This window comes from Aethalodelphis obliquidens, unplaced genomic scaffold (genome assembly GCF_003676395.1).
Source record: "Aethalodelphis obliquidens isolate GAN/ISIS:26980383/991018 unplaced genomic scaffold, ASM367639v1 scaffold1, whole genome shotgun sequence".
Lineage (NCBI taxonomy): Eukaryota > Metazoa > Chordata > Mammalia > Artiodactyla > Delphinidae > Aethalodelphis > Aethalodelphis obliquidens.
In genome coordinates, this window is record NW_020837945.1 from 1,710,760 (window position 1) to 1,730,542 (window position 19,783).

The 19,783-nt window shown below is 59.5% G+C and overlaps 1 protein-coding gene and 1 non-coding gene across 6 annotated transcripts in view; both read right to left on the bottom strand.

The window, feature by feature from the left end:
- TRPM2 (transient receptor potential cation channel subfamily M member 2) overlaps window positions 1-19,783 on the bottom strand; it is a 49,532-nt gene that overhangs the window by 1,359 nt on the left and 28,390 nt on the right. For all 5 annotated transcript variants that reach the window (XM_027079926.1, XM_027080096.1, XM_027080008.1 and 2 more), the window contains 19 exons: window positions 19,564-19,690; window positions 19,230-19,375; window positions 18,532-18,644; window positions 17,905-18,118; window positions 16,339-16,457; window positions 15,609-15,741; window positions 15,000-15,171; window positions 10,771-10,954; window positions 9,515-9,696; window positions 9,149-9,281; window positions 8,411-8,498; window positions 6,779-6,866; window positions 5,949-6,106; window positions 5,269-5,345; window positions 4,993-5,094; window positions 3,663-3,749; window positions 3,073-3,178; window positions 1,449-1,550; window positions 147-263 (listed from right to left, as the gene is read on the bottom strand). In XM_027079926.1, the coding sequence (XP_026935727.1) occupies window positions 147-263; window positions 1,449-1,550; window positions 3,073-3,178; window positions 3,663-3,749; window positions 4,993-5,094; window positions 5,269-5,345; window positions 5,949-6,106; window positions 6,779-6,866; window positions 8,411-8,498; window positions 9,149-9,281; window positions 9,515-9,696; window positions 10,771-10,954; window positions 15,000-15,171; window positions 15,609-15,741; window positions 16,339-16,457; window positions 17,905-18,118; window positions 18,532-18,644; window positions 19,230-19,375; window positions 19,564-19,690 (2,448 nt within the window). The remainder of the gene's footprint in view (window positions 1-146; window positions 264-1,448; window positions 1,551-3,072; window positions 3,179-3,662; window positions 3,750-4,992; window positions 5,095-5,268; window positions 5,346-5,948; window positions 6,107-6,778; window positions 6,867-8,410; window positions 8,499-9,148; window positions 9,282-9,514; window positions 9,697-10,770; window positions 10,955-14,999; window positions 15,172-15,608; window positions 15,742-16,338; window positions 16,458-17,904; window positions 18,119-18,531; window positions 18,645-19,229; window positions 19,376-19,563; window positions 19,691-19,783) is intronic.
- Window positions 1,507-1,583, bottom strand: LOC113624303 (Z6 small nucleolar RNA). The gene has a single exon (XR_003434300.1). It is a non-coding gene; the product is annotated as a Z6 small nucleolar RNA (small nucleolar RNA).

Here is a 19,783-nt window from a genome sequence, read left to right on the forward strand (position 1 = left end):
CACGCAGCTCCCACTCTCTGGTCCTGGCCAGCTCTGGCCCCAGGCCCCGGAATCCCTCAGACCCCTCCCTATAGACCCCGAGGCTCTCTGGAGCACTGATCCCCCGGTCCCCCCATTCCTCAGAGCCTGAGACCCAGGCCACATACAGAGTTCAGCCTCTTCAGCTCCACGTCGCTCTGGTCTGGAAAGTGGACGCTCACGGCCACCGTCTCGATCCAGGCGTTGTCTGTGTTCCTTGGGTCATCCACGTACCCTTTGTACACCTGGGAGGCAGCACAGGTGTGAGCTGTTTCACCTGATGGACCCCTGAGCCCCCAGGCTTTCTCCCAGAGGAAGGGGCCCCATGCTTTCTCTGCAACTGGTCCGGGTCTGGGATGCTCTGAGCACAGCTGTCCACTGCACCCAAGCCCCTCCTGGCTCTCCCCCACCCCATCCACCTGCCCCCAACACCACCTTCAGCCTGACTGACACATCGTGGGGACCCACAGCCTCACTCATCTCCCTTCTGGTCTCTGGCCTGCTACCCAGACCTGCCTCGACTGTCTTTGGGAGGATTAAAAAGGGTCAGTGGACCTCAAAACATTACGCAAAGTGAAAGAAGCCAGACACCAGAGGCTGCACGCTGTGTGATTCCACCTATAATAACCGTCCAGAGCAGGCAAACCCGCAGAGACCGAAAGCAGCCTCGCGGGTGCCCGGGGCGGGGGAGGGAAGGGAGTGACTGCCAACGGGTATGGGCTTCCTTTTGGGGTGATGGAATGTTCTGGAACCAGACAGAGGTGGTGACCACACCACGCCGTCTGTGTACTAAATACCACTGAACTGCTCACTTCAAAGTGGTTCCTTTTCTGTTGTTTGGATTTTACCTCAACAAATAAAGAAGTTTATTTCTACAGAGCAGAGAAAAGAGAGATGGCAGTGCTCCCTGCGGGGCTGCAGGGGATAAGCCTGTGAAACTGCTTATTTTGTAGGGCAAAACCGTAAACATCGGCCATTGCCCATTTCATCCTGAGACGCCGCAGAGACAGAACCAGCAACGACTCGGATGCCCACTTGGAGGACTGTTTAAAGAAATCATGGCACAAAATATTATGTGGTCCTGAAAAAGAGCGAGGTGGATTCGGAAATGTGGACCTAAAAATATGGCCTTTGCAAATTAACTGAAAATTGAGTTACGTCTTTGTGCCCAGCTGTGCTCAGGGCAAGAGGGAGTGTGGGCCGGACACCAGGCGTGCCCCGGCCCCAGGGCGGCAGAGGCTGTGGCCCCCCACTTGATCTCGGGAGGAGCAAACCCAGACAGAGAGAGAAGGCGAGGGGCCCAGAGCCGCGGACACGTGGGTCCCTCCAGGAGGCTCCCCAGCTCCACGCGGCCCGCCCTGCAGCTGTCACGACCCGCACCTTGGGGCCCCAGATGCACAGGTGTGAGCAGAGCAGAAAGATGACCTCACCTCCATGCCCTGCGTCAGCAGGCTCTCGAAGGAAGGCCAGAACTCTCTCCGGAGGACCTGCTTCAGCTTCCGGGGCAGCGTCTCTCCTGGTTCCCGGGAGCCCTGAGCAGAGAGGGAGGAAGGGGCGGGTCAGCACGGCTGTCTGGGGACCTGCTTCCTCTGGCCACCTGCCCAGCGTGGGCAGCGGGCCAGCCCCCTGGAGCCACAGGCGGACGAGTGTCTGACAGCAGCTGCCTCGGGGCTGGAGTGACATTGCCCAGAGCCCAGAGTCCACGTCAGTCCGCGGGGCAGGAGGGTGGCCCAGCCTTGAGGCGCGCAGGGCACTGTGGGGAGGCAGCCCCCTGACCTCCACCACCCTGCGCACCAGCTGGGCTGTGTCCTGTCTGCGTGCATCCCTGTCCCCGTGTCCAGCCTCTGCTCTCGCACACCAGGCTCCCGGCCACTCCCGACACCCCAGACACGGGCCTGCACCCGCACTCCCCTCTCCATCCATCTAGGGGACTCTCTCAGTCCACATCAAGTCCATCCACGTAGGCCCTGGAGACGCCCTAGCCCCTCGCTGGGGGGGTGGGGGCTGGCTCTCGGGGACACAGGGACACAGCTCAGAAGATGCCCGTCGGCAGGAGAGACCTAAGTGCCAGAGAGGGAGGCTGAATGCTGCCAGAGAACCCGTGGGAGGAGAGGGCCGGGCCTGGGCTCAGAGCCGCGCTCCCTCAGCTCGAGGGCACAGGGGCTATGGCTGCGGGAACGAGAGCCGCCCAGGGCCCTGGAATCCTGGTTGGGGTCTGAAGACCCTCAGTGGCACCACTGCCCCCCACACACCCATTAACTTGCTGTCACAGCAGAGCAGCTGCTGGGCCACCGGGTGGGTGGTGGGGAAACCCGACGGCCTCTTGCTGAGTTGGGCGAATCATGGACTCCTGGGTACAGGCTCAGAGGAGGGGACCCCGGACAGAGCTGCACCCAGAGACCAGCCAGGGGCCTGGTGGGCGACACGGTCCTCCTGTCAGGGTCAGCCTACTCCAACCCCAGAGCAGTGACAGGGTCATGGGGGGCAGAGGGCAGATTGACGGGTCAGAATCTGAGCGGTTGGGCCCGCTTGGATAGGACAGGCCCAGGGCCTTCCACACCCCAATTCTGTCACCACAAGGCCTCTGGGGTGCACGCCGGCCTTCAGTCCTGCAAGGAGCTGCTGCCCTTGAGCTGAGGGCCTGTGCACCCCCGTCCCCAGCCCCAGGCTCAGCTCGGGCCCCAGGGCTAGGGGCAGGTGCGCGCCTGAGACACCCACCTGGGAGCCGCGTCTGACCCCAACCCCTGAGCCCTGCAGGGAGACCCAGTCTAGCCTCCGAGGCAGCCCCAGCCCTGGGCCTGGTGCCCCCCAGGATGCAGTACATGCTCAATTAGTGCTTACACTCCGAAGAGCCCCTGAACCCATTTTCACAACCGCAAAACAAGGTACTAGGAGGGAGAATTCCCTCTAAAAGGCAAGGACCGGCCTCTGTCATTCAGAACCAAGGATCGAGTCTGAGCCGTGCAGGGCAGCGACCACAGGCGGGTGGTGCTCCTTCGCTGGGTGGAACGCACAAAGGCGCGCAGGGCCCCGGGACGGCGGGCGCGGGCTCACCCCTGGCAGCACCCAGTGCTCTGAGAGGGAGCGCTTCACCACCAGCACCTCCAGCATCTTCTTTATGCCCTTCCTGCAGATGGCGCCGTCCTGGTTCCGCCTCCAGCTGCAGGAGGGACGGTCTGATGTCAGCCCCTCCCCCGCTGCGGGGGAGGCCAACGCACCCCCCACTCCTGAGCACCTGCTCCAGGGGCACAGAGATAGTAACCACCGCTCCCATGACTGCTGGTCCGACTAGAACGGGTAGGCCTTTTGGGAGAGTATTTTTCTATCAAAAGCCTTAACGCAGCACGCGCCCTGGACCCAGCCCTTCCACCTCTGGGACTCTTTGGAAATGACGGGTAGATGGATATGGACTTTCATTTTGTCTGCGTAGTGAGCCCTGGCCCTGGCTTTGTCCCTCCCCCAAGGGGCCTCTGAGAGAGGGGGACCCACAGGGAAATGAGGGCAGCCTGGGGGCAGGAAGGGCCTGGGCTTTCCTAGGGGCATAGACGCTCCTGCCCTGTGTTTTGGGGCGCGCCCGTGCTTATCCAGGCCACTACGGGGTAGGGCGCGTGGCGCACGCTGTGTGCTCATCCGGGGCTACTCACCGGGTGACCACGGGCTGCAGTGTGTGGTTGGGGCCAAAGCAGCTGAGGTCCCCGCGCCCGCGCAGCCCTGTGCGGCCCATGGGGTTCCTGGACGGACAGGGGTCTGCTCAGCCTGCCGCCTGCAGCTGGAGAGCCAGGCCGCGGCAGCAGGCGGGGCCTCTGACGGGGCACGTGCCGGTGCCGCCCACACCTGCCCCGGCCCAGGATGGACGGGAGCAGGGAGGAGGCCACCGTATAGAGTCCTGGAGAGGACCCCCGACACCCACGGGCCCCTTGACCGGTCTGGCTGACTCCGCATCACCCACTGGGGCTGTCCACCCCGAATCCTGTCCCTGGGGGACTCCAAGGCTTCAGGTCACCTTGGCGTGAGTTGGAAAGGAAAGGAGTCTCCTTGGGAGCAGAAGCCCAGCCCCACCGCAGACCCCCCAAGAGAGCGCCTGACCGACCATCGTGCTGCGTCTGAGGGCCTCAGCCGGCCTGTGACCTGGCACCCGACGTCCCCCCAGCCCCGCCGGGACACTCCGTCCTGCTCTTGTCCTGAACACCACGTCCCCCAGTCCCCTCCCCTGTCCAGGGCTGGAGACGCTCCTGGACACGTCTGTTCTCCTGCCCCACCCATCTCCCACCACCTCCTTCCACAGCCTCTGCTCCCTGTTCCAGAACCTTCCCCAGAGGCCCACCACACACCTCCTCCCCCAGGTGCCCTCAACGACCGCCTGCTCATGGAGCCCCCACGTCCTGGCCACCTGTGGTCCCTCCGCAGATGCTGACTGCCCCTTCCTCGGCCTCCGCCCTGTGGTGCTGCTTCCCCAGCAAACCCCATCAGAGGAGGCCCTCTGACCTCCAAACCCCAGGCTGGCTCACAGTAGGCGTCCACTAAGTGCTTGCTGGGCCTGACACCGTGGGTCACCTGACATCTTTATGCTGATTCTTCACCTGTACAGTGGGGCTCAGTGCCCGTCCCTACAGAGAACAGACCTGGAAACACCTCCGTCCCCTACACGTAACCCCAGGGGCCCTTTAACAGCTCCCCCGCTTCATTCTCACGATCGGTGCAGCTGGCAGCCGGGCGGTCCACGTCTTACCCCATTTCCACACCACAGGAACGGAAGCCGTAAAGGTTACATCGGGGGACGAGGGCGCAGCGCCCAGGCCAGCGGGACCAGCCCACGGCCCCCGCCTCCCCACGAAGGAAACGCCTTATGTGGGTGTTTCTTTTCTTCCGTATTTTGTTTGTTTTTATCAGAAAAGCGCCCACATTGCCGGAGAGGAAACCTGACCCCAGAAGGAAACCCCCAGAGGCCGCGGAGAAGGGCCAGGCTGCACTCACAGAGGGAGCCCATCCTGCACAGTGTAGACCCCATGGAAGCTGCGCCGGTCCAGGCATCCATCCACCGCGTTGTAGTTGATCCTGGACAGAGGCTCCAGGGCGCTGGGAGCGAGAGGAGAGGTCGCGTCCCCGACAAAGATGGTGGGATGCAGAGCGGCCGTGGTGAGCCCTCAGGGGGTCCACCACGAGGGCCCCTCCCCGGCCGCAGCCCTCCCAGCATGGCCCAGCCCCCAGGGAGGACGGGCCACCCGTCCAGGCGGGAAGCAGGGCACTCACTCCCCCACAGGGTCCACCAGGTCCTTGTTTTTCCTGTCGGCCGTGTAGAAGGGCGGGCTGTAGATAAGGAACTCCGTCTGCACGACATGGGGGCTCCCCTCAGTCGGTCACCACCCCAGGTCAGCTGGCACCCAGGACGGCTGACCTCAGAGCCCAAGACCCTGGGACGGCCCAAAGGGCCTGGGAGCCCGAGCTCAGCAGACCTGAGGACACACACACCCGGCCCAGCCCCCAGGATGGGGGTGAGGGGCTAGGCTGGGCTCTAGAGGGGAGAAGGGGTCCCAGTGGCAGAGACTGGGGAAGAGTAACAGCCTGGAATGTTCCAAGGAAAACTAGAGAGAAGACCGGGGGGGCACCCACATGCCTCAACCATCTCTCCCTCTCTCTCTCCACCTCCAGCCTCCCTGGCACTCAGAAACAGGGCAGGGACCGTTCACTGGGGACAGGGGGTCGGAAAAGCAGGGCAGTCGGCTGTGTGTGGATGGAGGCCCACCAGCGTCCTGGCTCAAACCCCAGCTCCATCCCCTCTGGCCACGTGGACCGCGTGCCTCCGTTTTCTCATCTGTTGTCATGTCCCTGTGAGGCCTCAGCGGGCTCATCCCGCCCAGGGGGCTGGACTGCTTTCCCCCCAGGACACCAGGCCCCTGCAGCCTGGTGGACGCGGCAGAACAGGCACTCACCTCCCAGGGCACCTTCTCGTTGGGCACTGGGAAACGCTGGACGGGGCAGTTGGGGTAGAGGAGGTGCCTGGCATCCACGTGGTAGGCGTCGCCCGGGTCCTCCACCTTCAGCCCGCCGTCCAGCTCAGGGTCCCGCCCCACCGAGGCCTTCTGGGGTGCTGGGAATGGGAACAGCCCCACGGAGCTGTGGGCAAAGCTGGGCCCGGACTTGGGTTCCAGGCGCGCAGGACGGGGCCATCCTCTATGGTCCTTTCCCCCAAACTTCTGGGCTGCCTTTACCTCCCCAAGCCTGGATTGAATGCCAGCCCCAAAGAGGGTACCCTCCCCAGGGCCCCCAGCACTGCGGCCCAGGAGGACAGAGACCTGGGGGCAGGCAACCACCACCTTGGACAGCTCCCAGCAGAGCTCTCAGTAATTAGCTGGACGCACAGGCCCTTACAGAAGCTTGGCCAGCTGAGGAGAGCACACTGCTCCTTCCGGGCCAGCAACACCCCAGGAGGGTTACTCATGCCCATTTCTTGGCCGACTGCAAATGTAGGAACAAAAACTTGCTTTCTGTCACCCAGTCGACGTGACTGGGTCTCGGGTATCTGCTGGAGCTGCCCCCACTTTGTACCTTGATGCACAGGAGGATGGGGCTGTGGGCCAGGCGACCTCTGGAAGTCCCCAGCCTGGTCAAGCAGGGGACTTGGCCACACTCTGCACATGTATCTGTGGGGTGGGCCATGCTCCCCGAGGCACTGGGCCTGCTGCATCTCCTCCCCACGGACCCCCGGACGCAAAAGAGCACAGGTGGTAGAGACCAGCAGCTGGTACAGCCATCCACTCACCCAGGGTGGGGACGCCCTCCTCCGAGCCAAAGCCGCTGTCCCTCAGGGCTTTCACGATCCAGTGCAGCGCTCTGGCCGTCTGGGCCACCTGGAAGGCACGTCCCAAACAAGATTTGGTCAACACTTGCCCCCACACGGAATGCCCAGCTCCCACCCACCCTGTTCCTGTGTCGCAAGGCACAGGCCTGGGGCCCGAGCGCCCAGAGTGAGGAGGGGAACCCAGGGCAGGCCCACGGGGTTGGGGGGCACAGGGTCAAGGCACAGCAGGAGGGCACGGAGGGGCGGGGACCTGGCCTCTGCCTGTCCACCCCTCCTCGTCCTGGAGTCCCAAGGCCTCCCTGACCAAAGCCCCTGCATCCACCTCCTTCACTGTGCCTACTGAAGTACATTGTGACAATGAACCTTTATGTCTGTGCCTCCCCCTGACTGGGAATCCTCAAGGATGAGATAATGCCTGCCGCCCTGCATTCTCAAGGCCAGCTTTGGACAGGCACGGAGGAGGCACACAGGAGACGTGGGATGGATGGATGGATGGATGGATGGATAGACGATGGATGGACACACAGATGGATAGAGGGAGGGAGGGGTGGGTGGATGGACAGTTAAATGGATAGATGAATGGATGAATGACTGGATGGATGGATGGATGGATGGACGGATGGATGGATTGGATGCATGAATGGATGGATGGACGGATGGACAGATAAATGGATAGATGGATGAATGACTGGAAGGATGGACGGATGGATGAATGAATGGATGGATGGATGGATGAATGGATGGATGAATAGATGGATGGACAGATGGATGGATGGACAGATAAATGGATAGATGGAAGGATGAATGAATGGATGGATGGATAGACGGACGGATGGATGGATGGATGGGCAGATGGGTCAATGGATGGTTGGATGGATGGACGGATGGATGAACTAATACACATTACTGTCCCTCAGCATCACTCAGGCGCCTGAGTCCAGCTGGCCTCTGAGGCAATGGCTCTTGGGTGTGAGGTCACTCAGGGCTGCCCAGCTGATGGGGGGCTGTCAGTGGACATTGAGGGGGGAGGGGCGGGTGGAGGCTGCTCTCCTGTTGCCCACCGGCCACCGCTCTCTCATCTGGAGCTGCTCTGAGACACCCACACGCTGCTTTCTGATGCTGCCCCTCAGTCCAGCTGTCCACACGGACATCCATACGCATCCTTGCTGGCCCCGTGGCCTCCCTCCCTCCCAGCATAGCTGGCAGCCTGAGAAAGCAGCCAAGGGCTGTTAGTAATTTCCACGGCCCCCTCCCAGGTTCCAGGTGCAGAGTCTGGAGACAGCGGCGTCTCAGAGGACAGTTCCAGGAGGCCAGGGGAAGGTCAAGAGTTTGTTCCCTCAGACCAGCCCCTGATGTGGCCGCCACACAGTGCGGTGTGGCAGAGCTCAGGCAGGGGAGCGTTTGGTGGAATTCTCTAGAGGACGGAGAAGGTGCCCCTGCCAGTTGGGAGCGATGGCCCTGATGTCACCGCCCCCTTCTCCTGGGTGGTTTCCCAGTCCAGTATGTGCACTCTCAAAGCCACCACACCACAGAGCGACCTTCCAGGTCCTTCGGAGCTGTGCCCAGAAACAGAGGTCCCAGCCCGGAACCCACCTGCTCCTCTAGAGAGGCCAGTCTCTGCTCCATGGAGCTCGACTGCTTCAGATGTGCCATTTCCAGCAGGTCCACCATGGTGTCCACCCTGCAAGAGGACACAGCTGAGCCCCGCAGGCCAGCCAGGGGCGGGATGTGAAGGAAGCCTGGTGCCTCTCTGCAGGTGGGTGACCTGTCAGATCCAGCAGGCCAGGCTCTGTTGGCCTTAATTTCACGCATCTTCCTCTTAATTTGAAAGTATTTATACCATACGTTTCCGTATAGAATGAGCACCGCCTAGTGGCCCAAGGGGAAGATCTCGCAGCCAACGGATGCCCCCGTCTCACAGGGCTGCCCCAACAGCCCCGGGCTTTGCGGGGAGCATGGCTGGGCGAGAGGCGCAGGTGTGCAGACGCGCACACGCCTGGCTCCTTGCCTCGATTTGCCACGAGTTCCACAGCCGAGTCACAATGGGGAAAGCTACCGCTGGGCACCACTGGGGACTTTGGAAGGAGGAGGACGCAGCACCGTTGTCTGGGGAGTAATTGTTTGGTCTCTGTCTTCTTTTGCTACAACATAGGAATTGCACCCAAGGCGGCCTCTGTTTTTATATGAAAAATACTTCCAAACGCTCTTGTCTTTTGCGCGGGGGGGTTCCTGAGCTGTCTTCCCCCCCCCGGCCCCGCCCAGTGCCACGTGTGCTGTGTGACAAAGAGCAAACGTTTCGGGAACCCCGAGGGGACCGCCCTGGTCCCGTACTTGTCACTGATGTCCTGGATCTTCTGCTCCGGCCTCTGCTTCTGCTGGATCTGCTGGTCCTGCAGGTAGTTCTCCTTCAGGTAGATCTCCCAGGACAGGAGGGCCGCCTCCTCGTTCTTCTCTAGCTTGTTCTCTGTCGGGGGAGGGGAGCCTCTGACCCACTCGGGGCCCCGCAGGGAGGGGCCGGGACCCTGAGGGGCCGGAGGAGCCAGTCTGCACCCGCCCCCAGAGGGCAGGGTGGGAAGTCGGTGGCCTGAGCGGTCTGCACGCCCACCGAGCTTCCAGAACTCTCCAAGGAGCTGCTGCCCCCACCCTACCCCGCTCCGCCGCAGATGCAGCTCTGGGATGAGGGAGACGGCAGCTTACTGAGCTGCTTGTGTCGCTTGGCGGGGACCTTCAGGATGACCCTCTTGATGAAGAGATGCAGGTGGTTGAGAAGGATGAAGGGGGGCGGCGCAGGGGGCCTGCCCTGGTACTCCTCGATCAGGTCGTGGCGCTGGAACTTCCAGATCTGGTCCGTGCGCTCCTGGACCTGCTGGAACGTGTAGCTGCAGGGGCAGGAAGCACTGGTTACAGGGGAGCACGGGTCACCCAAACACGGTTACGAAAACACCCGTGTCCCTGCCCGGCGTGTCTGCCGTGACGGCCCATGAAGAGCACACACATCACCCAGGGGCACAACTCCAGATGCAGGGAAAGGCAGCTGAACGGCCAGCCCCAGAATTCTGAGCTTCCTGGGAGCCAAGGGGAGAAGGAAGAAAGAAGACCTAGAGTTTAGGTTCTACAAACCTCGTTAGAGAGTAAAACAGAGCTGCATGTGTTGGGAGAGGGACAGTGTCCTGCACTGGACTCTAAGAGGGGCTCGTCCCTTGGATCTGACAAACAGAAGGGACGGTGTCTTCAACAGGCTGACACATTTATTCTCCGCAACGTGTGTGTCTTGTGGATGGACGTCAACTGACCCGAATCCTTGCCAGAGAGGCCCTCGGAGGGAGGGAGGCCAGGCAGGGCCACGATGCAGCCCCTGCCCGCCGGCCTTCTGACCTCTCTGTCTCTATCACAGCCCAGCACAGGTCAGGGTCTCTCACCGTTCAGAACACGTGGTAAATCAGAAAGTGGCGACCTCATCACGCTAGCTGATGAAAGGGAAGAGAAACGGCGCCCAAACCAGGAATTAAGGGATTTTCACCAGGGTCACCACGGGTCCCAGGGGCCCTCCTGCAGAGGCCGGGAGGGGCGCTGAGGGGCTGGCGATGCCCTGAGCCATGGAAGGCAAATACAGGTGATCCTGCCTCGTCCGATTTTCAGTACGTGTGACACGCACCTCCACATCTAGAGTCGGGCGGCCAGGTCGCTGCCCCGCACCCCCTCCCTCCAGGGTGGGAGGAGCCAGACGTCCACGTGCCCCAGCCCGCAGCCTCCGGGCACTCCGAGTGGCCCGTGCACTGGTCCCGCAGCAGCAGTGCCTTGACGGACTCGGCGGTGACCAGAGAGCGTGGCCGCACACGGTCCACCTGGGCTGAGCCAGGTCCCGGGTCCTGGGCTCCACCCCGCCCGCACCCCAGGGGGATGGGGGGAGGGCAAGGGGCGTGCCCCCGGCCAGGCTGGCACAGGGCGCTTACTTGAACATGGCGATGAGGAGGTTAAGCAGCAAGATGTTGGTGAAGAGAAGATAGAGGCACAGCAGGGTGACCGTCAGCCACTCGGGGAAGGCGGGCTCCCGCTGGGTCGCGTCGATCTCGGGGCATTTGGGCTTGTAGGGGTCGGTGCCATTGGGGCTGCACTGGTCCAGGTTGAAGTTCACGCCTGTGACGGGAGTGAGGGGCCAGGTGAACCAGGAAAGCCGAGTGGAAGCACAAGGGTCCTCGGGCGATGACCCCGCAGACCTGGACACCCCCACATCTGGGTGACCTCAGCTGTCAGCTCAGGCGTGAGGGCAGCCCAAAGAGGGGCAACCATCTACACCCAGGCATCCTCGTGGGCAGGAAGTGCGGCTGCCAAGGGAAGCCTGGGAGCCAGACCTGTACTCCAGGTGGGCACGTGCCCCTGTCCAGAGCCAGCCATCCCACCAGGGCACTTTCTGGGCCCCAGGCGGGGGCAGCACCAGGAGGGGCTGTGTCATCATAAGACACAGGTCCCAACCCGGGGGAGCAAATTGCGGTGGGAAAGAATTCAAAGAGGAAATGAACAACCATCAAAAAGAGAAGGGAGACACAAGAAAGGAAAAACGCTGCAGAGGCAGCATTCCTATATGTGGAACGAGCGATTACAAAACAAAATATAGCCACACAACTGCAGACAAGTAAAGGATAATATTTATCCTTTATTATAATATTTGGAATATAATATTACAAACATAAATATATATTCTGTTTGTGCATTTAAAAATCTCTGAGAAAATATACTAAGTTAATAGTGGTTAACTCTGGGAGGTGGGATTATGAACATTCTTCTTTATACTTAACTTGAATTTAAAATTTTTTTAGCAATCAGTATGCACTGTTCTGTAATCAAATGTATTTTTGACAGTGCTACTAATTTTCTAAGACAGAAACTCATTATAATAGCTAGAAATACCTATATTTTTTTAAAAAAGAGATCAAATCAATAAAATAACCTTCCATTTTAGTAAAGTAAACCCAGAGCAAGCAGAAGGAAGGGAATAATTAAGAGCAGAACGCAAATAAATGAAATAGAGACAAATACAATAAAGAAAATCAACACAACCAAAATCTTTTTCTTGGAAAAGATGAACAGAATTACAACCTTTTAGCTAGACTGATGCAGAAAAAAAAAAAGACTCAAATGACTAAATCATAGCTGAAAGAGAGGACATTGCAACCAACCTTACAAAAACAGAAAAAACTATAAGGAAATACTACCAAAAAATTGTATGCTAACAAATTAGATGACTTAAAAAGAATGGAAAAATTCCTAGAAAGACACAAACTACCAAAAGTGACTGAAAAAGAAGTAGAAAATATAAATAGACCTATAACAAGTAAAGATATTGAATGTGTAATTTTAAGACTTCACACAAAGAAAAGTCCAGGCCTGGATGGCTTCTCTGGTGAATTCGACCAAATATTTAAAGAATAATGAAGACCAATCCTTCATAAGCTTTTCCAAAATATAAGAGAGGAGGGACTACTTTCTAAGTGATTCTATGAGGCCAGTATTACTCTCATACCAGAACCAGACAAAAACATTACAAGAAAAGAAAACTACAGACCAACACCCTTTAAGACTATAGACGCAAAAATCCTCAACAAAATGCTAGCAAACTGAATGCTGCAACGTATAAAAAGATTTACACACCGTGACTAAGCGAAATATATCCCAGGAATGCAAAGTCCGTTTAACATCTGAAGATCAATTAATATAAAACACCATATTAATAATATAAAGAAAATAAACCGTATGAACATTTCAATTGATGCAGGAAAAGCATCTGACAAACCTAACATCCTTCCACAATACACGCACTCAAGAAACTAGGAATAGAGGGGAACTGCGTCAACCTGGTGAAGGGTATTTACAAAAACCCATAGCCCACATCGCACTTAGTAGTGAAGGACTGAAAGCTTCCCCGACAATCAGGGACAGGATAAAGACATGTGTTCTTGATACGTTTCAACACTGTACCAGAGGTTCTAACCAGGATAATTAGGCAGGAAAAAGAAATAAAAGACATCCAGACTGGAAAGGAACAAGTAAAATTATCTCTATTTGCAGATGACATCATCATAGCAAATCTCCAAAAAGTGCACTTAAAAACTATTAGAACTAATAAAGAAGTTCAGCAAGGTTTCAGGATACAAGTTCAATATAAAAAATATAGTGTATTTCCATACACAAGCAGTAAACAATCCAATTAATAAAACAATTCTACGTACAGCAGCATGAAAAAGAATAAAACACTTCGGAATAAATTTAACAGAAGAAGTGCAACTTACACACTGAAAAATAAAAAAATATTATGGAAAGAAATGAAAGATTTAAATAAGTGGAAGACATCACATGTTTACAGTCAAAATCCTAGATGCTCTTTTTGGAAAAATTGATAAAATGACCCAAAAGTTCATGTGGACCCAAGGACCCAGAGGCCAAGACAATCTTGAAAAAAAGAACAAAGTTGAAAGACTCACGCTTCCTGATTTTAAAACTTACGACAAAGCTATACTAGCCAGGACTGTGGTGTTGGCACAAGGGTAGACACATAGGTCAACGGAATAGAACTGACAGCCTAGAGATAAACGCTTTCACTCATGGTCAGTTGATTTTTGACAAGGGTGCCCAGACAATTCAACAGGGAAAGAATAGTCTTTTCAACAAAGGGTTCTGGAACAACTGAATGCTTGCTGTAAAAGAATGCCTCTCACATTGTATACAAAATTAATCTAAACAGATCAAAGGCCAAGAGTAGGTGCTAAAGCTATAAAACTTTTAGAATAACACCATAGGCATAAGTCTTCCTGACCTTGGCTCGCCCAAAAGCACACATGATCAAAGAGATTGACAAGGTGAGTTTCAACAAAACTGAAAACTTTTGTGTTTCAAAGGACAACATAAAGAAAGTGAAGAGACAACCCACAGAATGGCGGATAACTTGCACATCATATATACGATAAGGGACTGGTAACCATGTGTAAGGAACTCTTACAACTCGATAAAAAGACCAATACCCACTTGAAAAATGGGCAAAGGATAGAAACAGATATTTTTCCAAAGAAGATGGCTCAGAAATCACAGGAGATGCTCGACATCATTGGCCATCAGGGAAGTGCAAATCAAACCACAGTGAGAGAACTTCCCGCCCAGTAGGGTGGCTCGAATCAAAAAAGACAGATAATAACAAGTGTTGGCGAGAATGTGGAGAGATTGGAACCTCATACATTGCTGGTGCAGCTGCTGTGGGAAACAGTCTGGCAGCTTCTCAAAAAGTGAAACACAGAATTACCATGTGACCCAGCCATTCCACTCCCAGGTATACATCCAAAAGAAATGACAATGTGTCCACACAAAAATTTACAGAAAACATAGTCACATTAGTCATAAGAGCCAAAAAGTAGAAACCACTCAAATGTTCACCAACCTATGGATAAACAGATGGATATCTGTTTATCTGGATGGATAAACAGAACGTGGCAAATCCAACCAATGGAATATTATTTGGCAACAGAAAGGAATTAAATGCTGACACAGACCACTATACGGACGACTCTTGAAAACATTATGCTAAGTAAAAGAAGCAAGACACAAAAGACTATGTATTACATGATCTACTTTATACGAAATGTCCAGAAAAGGCAAGTTCTATAGAGACAGAAAGTCGATTAGAGGTCACCTACGGTTGAGGGGAAGGGGGAAGGGGAGTGACTACTAATGGGCACTGGGTGTCTCTTTGGGGTGATGCAAATGTTCTAAAATTAGGTTCTGTAAATATACTAAAAACCACTGCAGCGAACATTTCATACCACCGAGCCTTACGGTAATGTGAATTAAATCTCAGTGAAGCTCTTCAAGAGAACAAGCTCAGTACACAGAGCGAGTTCTCTGTGTCCAGAGAAGGAGGACTCATTTCTGACTGCAGTGGGAGGAACAGAAGGAATAGGGCAGCATTTAATGCTGGGGGTGGGGGTCAGCTGATGCCCCAGGGCCCCACCTCCCCGAAGCTGCGAGGTACGGCTCAGGCTCCGCCAGCTGGCGCCCTCCCTGCTCAGCTGGACCCAGCGTGCACCTGTCTCTTTCGGCCACGGCCCCGGGGCCCTCCCTGCCCCACTTCTGTGAGCTTGCAGGACCCCCGCTGGGCTGGCCCCTCTTTTCCCCAGGCTGTCAGGGCCCATTGTACCGTCGATGTAGGCCGGGATCTGCCCGAAGATGGTGAGATACGAGTGGTAGACGACCCCCCGGAAGATCCACTCCGCCCGCCTCTCGTTGTGGATGAGGATGGCCTGCTTGGCCACCCCGAAGGACACGACCCACACGGCCAGCAGGAAGAGGAAAAAGAAGACATCCTTCATCTGCGGGGACAGGGAGACACCAGGCTGCAGCCCCACACCCTCACTGCCCACAGGTGGGCTCCTGTGTGCCCTGCGGCAGAGGGGGGCTCCATCGACGCCCACGGCATGGACGCCTAGAGCCAGGAGCTCCGGGGGAACAGCCCTGGGGCTGCCCCAACACCTCAAAGGTGCGCCAGGCACCCCTGAAGTGCGGGAAGGGTCCAACGTGACCATGACCCAGGAGGGGAGTGATAGGAGCTGTAACCGGGATCAGGAATGAGCTGTGGAGATCAGGCAGGGCTGCCTGGAGGAGGCAACATACAGGCAAAGACCCAAGACGGGCGTGCCCGGGGGTGGGAGCCCGAGGGGCAAGGCCGGGACTGGGGATCTCACGGGGTGTGCCGAAGCCCTGGGGCGCCTCACTTGCAACTGGCGTCAGGGGCCCCTTGTCCCCTCACCATCCGCTTCACGATGATGATCTTGGGCCCCAGCGTCTTGCTGATGGTGAAAATATGCATCAGACGCAAGCAGAACATGATGAAGTCCAGGGAGAGGACGATGCGCCCGGGGTACAGCAGCGAGGGGACGAGCCTGGCCGGGCAGAAGCAGGGCCTCAGCCGGCCGCCCCCAGGGCCTGCCCCGGTCCAGGGAGAGGACGATGCGCCCGGGGTACAGCAGCGAGGGGACGAGCCTGGCCGGGCAGAAGCAGGGGCCTCAGCTGGCTGCCCCCAGGGCCTGGCCCCGGCCTCCTGCTCACCTGCCCCAGTCCAGGGGCAACCCCGGGACCCCAAAGTACTAAAGCTGGGTGTGAGCTCAGGGGCAGCGCCTCCAGGAGGGTCTAGAAGCCCAGGCACGGGCAGAGAAGCCAGGCCGCGTGGGCGTCCCGGGAACCAGAGGCTGCGCCGGGCAGTCTCGCCTGGTGGAGAAAGCGGGTCACGGCAGGGCAGACACGCGCAGCCTTGACGGGCAGTGGAGAGGTCAGAGCCCCAGGCTGGGATGCAGGCGCACGCACGCGGCAGCCACCCGCAGTGACAGAGCCCCGAGTCTCCGCCCTGGTTCCCTCACCGGCCCCGGGCGGGGGCAGGGCACCCTCGGGACAGATGCGTCCAGAGAGGAGCTGAGCCTCGCGGGGGTCCCTGGCCTGTGGCCTCATCCAGAGCCAGCCCTGTGGGGCGGCTGACTCCTCACCGGCAAATCAGCCCCGCCATGAAGAGCAGGATAGCACAGATGTCCAGCTTGTTCCAGAAATCGCTGAAGTACAGGAGCGCCATCTTCATCAGGCCACACTCGTCCGGGTCGTAGAAGAGCTGGGGGGGGGGGGCGGACACAGCGGGCCCAGTGCCTTATGCCTCTCACAGCCCCAGCAACCAGCAAACCACGGCCTCCTGAGGAGGGGCCACGGGCAGGACACGTGGGCTCCCTCGCCCCAGCCTCAAGCGAAGGCGTCAGGGGCCAGCTCCCCTCCCACAGGGCGCGCTCCCCGACCCCTGCAGCAGCCCCCAGAGGAGGGAGAGACGGTGGAGCGACCGTGGCCCTGCTTGGCCTGCCCTGCTTGGCCTGCCCCGCGGGAGTCCCCACCCCAGACCCCAGCAGCTGGGTGCGCGGGGCAGGCGGCCCCACGGGAGCAACCGGGTCCCCTCCCTGGCACCGCTGGGCAGACTCCGGGAGAAGGGTCTGCCCTCTGTCCTGGGGCTGCCCGCGGTGAGGCTGGGGCCCAGGGACTGGGGGCTTCTGCTGCAGGAGGCCGTGCGGGACGAGGCGAGGCCCGCGGAGCCAGCGCGGCCCCAGGCCCGGCCGCCCGCCCTGCACCTCCTTCCTGGGGACCCTGACGGTGCCCTCGGGTCCCCCGCAGGCGGTGGCGTTGATGCCTGTGAGCTAAGCTGGCCTTATCTCGGGGCTCGTGGCTGCCAAGTGCAGAGAGCAGGGGCGCGTCTGAGCAGCGTCTCTCAGCGGGCCGGCCCCTCCCCACGCCAGCTGAGGCTCACGTTCACCGCTGCCTCCAGGTACTGGCAGGTGGGGACAGTGTGGGAACGGGGGGGCGGACGAGCCGTGAGGATCAGCCTTTCCCTCTGCCCCGGGCCTCCGAGGAGGCCTTCGAGCCCGGAAGGGGTCTTTGCTCACCAGGTCGTCTCATGGCGGGACTCAGGATGGGGCCTGGGCCACGCAGGGCCAGCGTGGCCTCCAGAGGGGCTGGACACTGTGGTGGGCCACCCCTCAGCACCTGACCGACCCCCGGGAAACACCCTGCCCCCCGAGGGGAGGGGGCAACAGGAGCTCTGTGTCTAGAATCCTTGGACGGACGCTGCCGTGCACCTCGACCCTCGGCCGATGTTAAGCTGTGGCCTCCTGTGCTGGCTCAGGGCGCTGGGGGTGCTTCTGGAGAATTACCAAACCCAAGAGCAGTCTCGGGACCCCACAGTTTGCAGTGCCCTTCACAGCGCGGCCGGGGTCTCACAGCCCCCCAAGTCCAGGAGGCCGCGTGGTGAGGGCACCCCGTTTGGGGTGATTAGGGAGGGTTTCAAGCAAAAAGCAGCGCCTGGGGAGGGGTGGCCAGGTGGAGGAGGGGCAAGGGCCGGTGTGGCTGCTGGACCGCAGGCCGCCCTTTCCAAGGGGCCCTGCCCGCTCTCAGCGGCCCCGTGAGTCTCGCCGGGGTCGGCACTGGGCCAAGGACCACCGGGAGAAAGTGCCCGAGGCCAGGGAGCTGCCCGGGGTGGGAGGGTGAGTGGGTGGGGCTGGGGCTGGGCAGGGCCCCACCTGCCGCAGCTCCTCGCACACCAGGGAGCAGAGCCAGAGGTAGATGAGGCACTCGCAGCCCGAGGGCCTGGGCTGGAAGTCCACCATGAGCACGTAGGCGAAGAGGCAGAGGAAGGCGAAGTAGGACAGGATGTTCAGGTGGAAGACAACCACGGGCGCGCTGAAGAAGGCGCGGATGCGGGCCAGGCCCCCCTCGGCCTGCAGCCGCCTGTCCCTGGGGCAGACACGGGGCGGGGCGCGGCCGTGAGGCGCCTGACGGCGACACAGGCCACAGCGCAGAGAAGGGAGGCCTGGGACCCGCATGTGGCTGCTGCCCCTGCACGCGTGGCTTCAGCGGGGGCTCAGCCAGACGGCCCCACGAGGGGTCCCCAGAGGGCCCTCGGGTTCCTTTCGGGCTGTAACAAAATACTCAGGCCACGGTGGTGGTGCGGGCAGGGCGGCGCTCGGCCCCCTGCGGGTACTGGGGGACAGCAGGTCTCGGCCCGGGGGGGCCCTCCCCCAAGCGTGGTTCCCCTCCGTCCTGGGATCAGTGGCAGCGGTGAGGACCCCCGAGAGAGGGTGCTTGGGATGGAAGGTCCGGACCCCCGGGCCCCCAGCCCCGGCCCCCACCCGCAGCCAGGCCGGCACCTGAAGGAGATGAGGCCCGTGTAGAGCAGCGGGAAGGCCAGCATGCACAGGGCCAGCTGCCAGAGCCCGTTGTCCACGCAGAGCTGACCCCACCACACCTTGGTCAGGAAGGCCTGCGGACACGGGCGCCGGTGTCAGCGTGATGGGTGGCCCCCACCCCTGACCCCGTGCTCCCTGAGGCCGAGGAAGAGGCTCCCTGTGGGCAGGGCGGGGCCAGCTCTCCCAGACAGAAGGGGCGGAGAGCAGGGCTCAAGCCCAGCATTTCTGTCCCCCCGTCTCCCACCAGCTGGCGCTTCTGAGCTCTCTCCGGGGGTGGGGGTGTGGACAGGACCCCCTCCCCGCCACGTCCCTGGGATCCAGCATGGACGGCACACGACAGTGCTGTGGACGTGGTGACAGCAGGAGGCTGTGCTCCAAGGAAGCACCAGGGTTCCGAGGGACACCCACTGTGTGCCACGCACGCCACGTCACCAAGGAAACGCCAGAGCGCCCTGCACTCGGTGCTCTGGGAGGATGCCCCGCCCCCCACGTGCCCCTCGCGAGGCCCCAGGCAGAGGGGGTGGGTGTCCGAGTCCTGTCCCTGGGACCTCCTGGGGGCCTGCTGGGGGCTCCCACATAGGGCCCTCCTGTGCCGTCTGTGTGAGCGGGAGGCCGCGTCTGCCCCTGCAGCAGCGCGGCAGGTGTTTCTGGAAGGTCACCTGGATGCCCCCGTGAGACACGAACTTCATGTCCTTGGCCTCCAGGGCCAGCTGCAGGCAGGTGGTCTTGCCCCAGGCCTCCGACACGCGGACCAGCAGCTTCTGAGCTCTCTCCTCATCTTTGCGGTAGCACTCGGTGAAGACCCCTGGATGGGAGGAAGCCCGCGTCACAGCAGCCGTGTCCCCAGCAGTGACAGCCGAGGACAGTGTTGGAGCAGGGCCTCTCCAGGTGACACAGCCTGAACACGGATGGCGCTGAGACTCGGGGCGAGGACCCCAGGGGGACCCATGAGGAGCTGAGCCCAGGCCCGAGGCCGCGGCCCCAGGAACTCACCGATGGCTCTCTGCTCAAACTCGTCAGCCAGCAGCAGCATCTCCTCCAAGCTGTCCGTGTCCTCCTCCTTGGACAGCTCCTTCAGGATCTTGCTGCAGGCCAAGGCCGCAGCGATGCAGTCCTGGCTCTGGGCACCAGGAGAAGCCACCGTGAGGACCTGCATGGCCCAGCCCCGGGAGCCCCCGACACACTGCCCAGGGCGATGAGAGCAGAGGCCCCG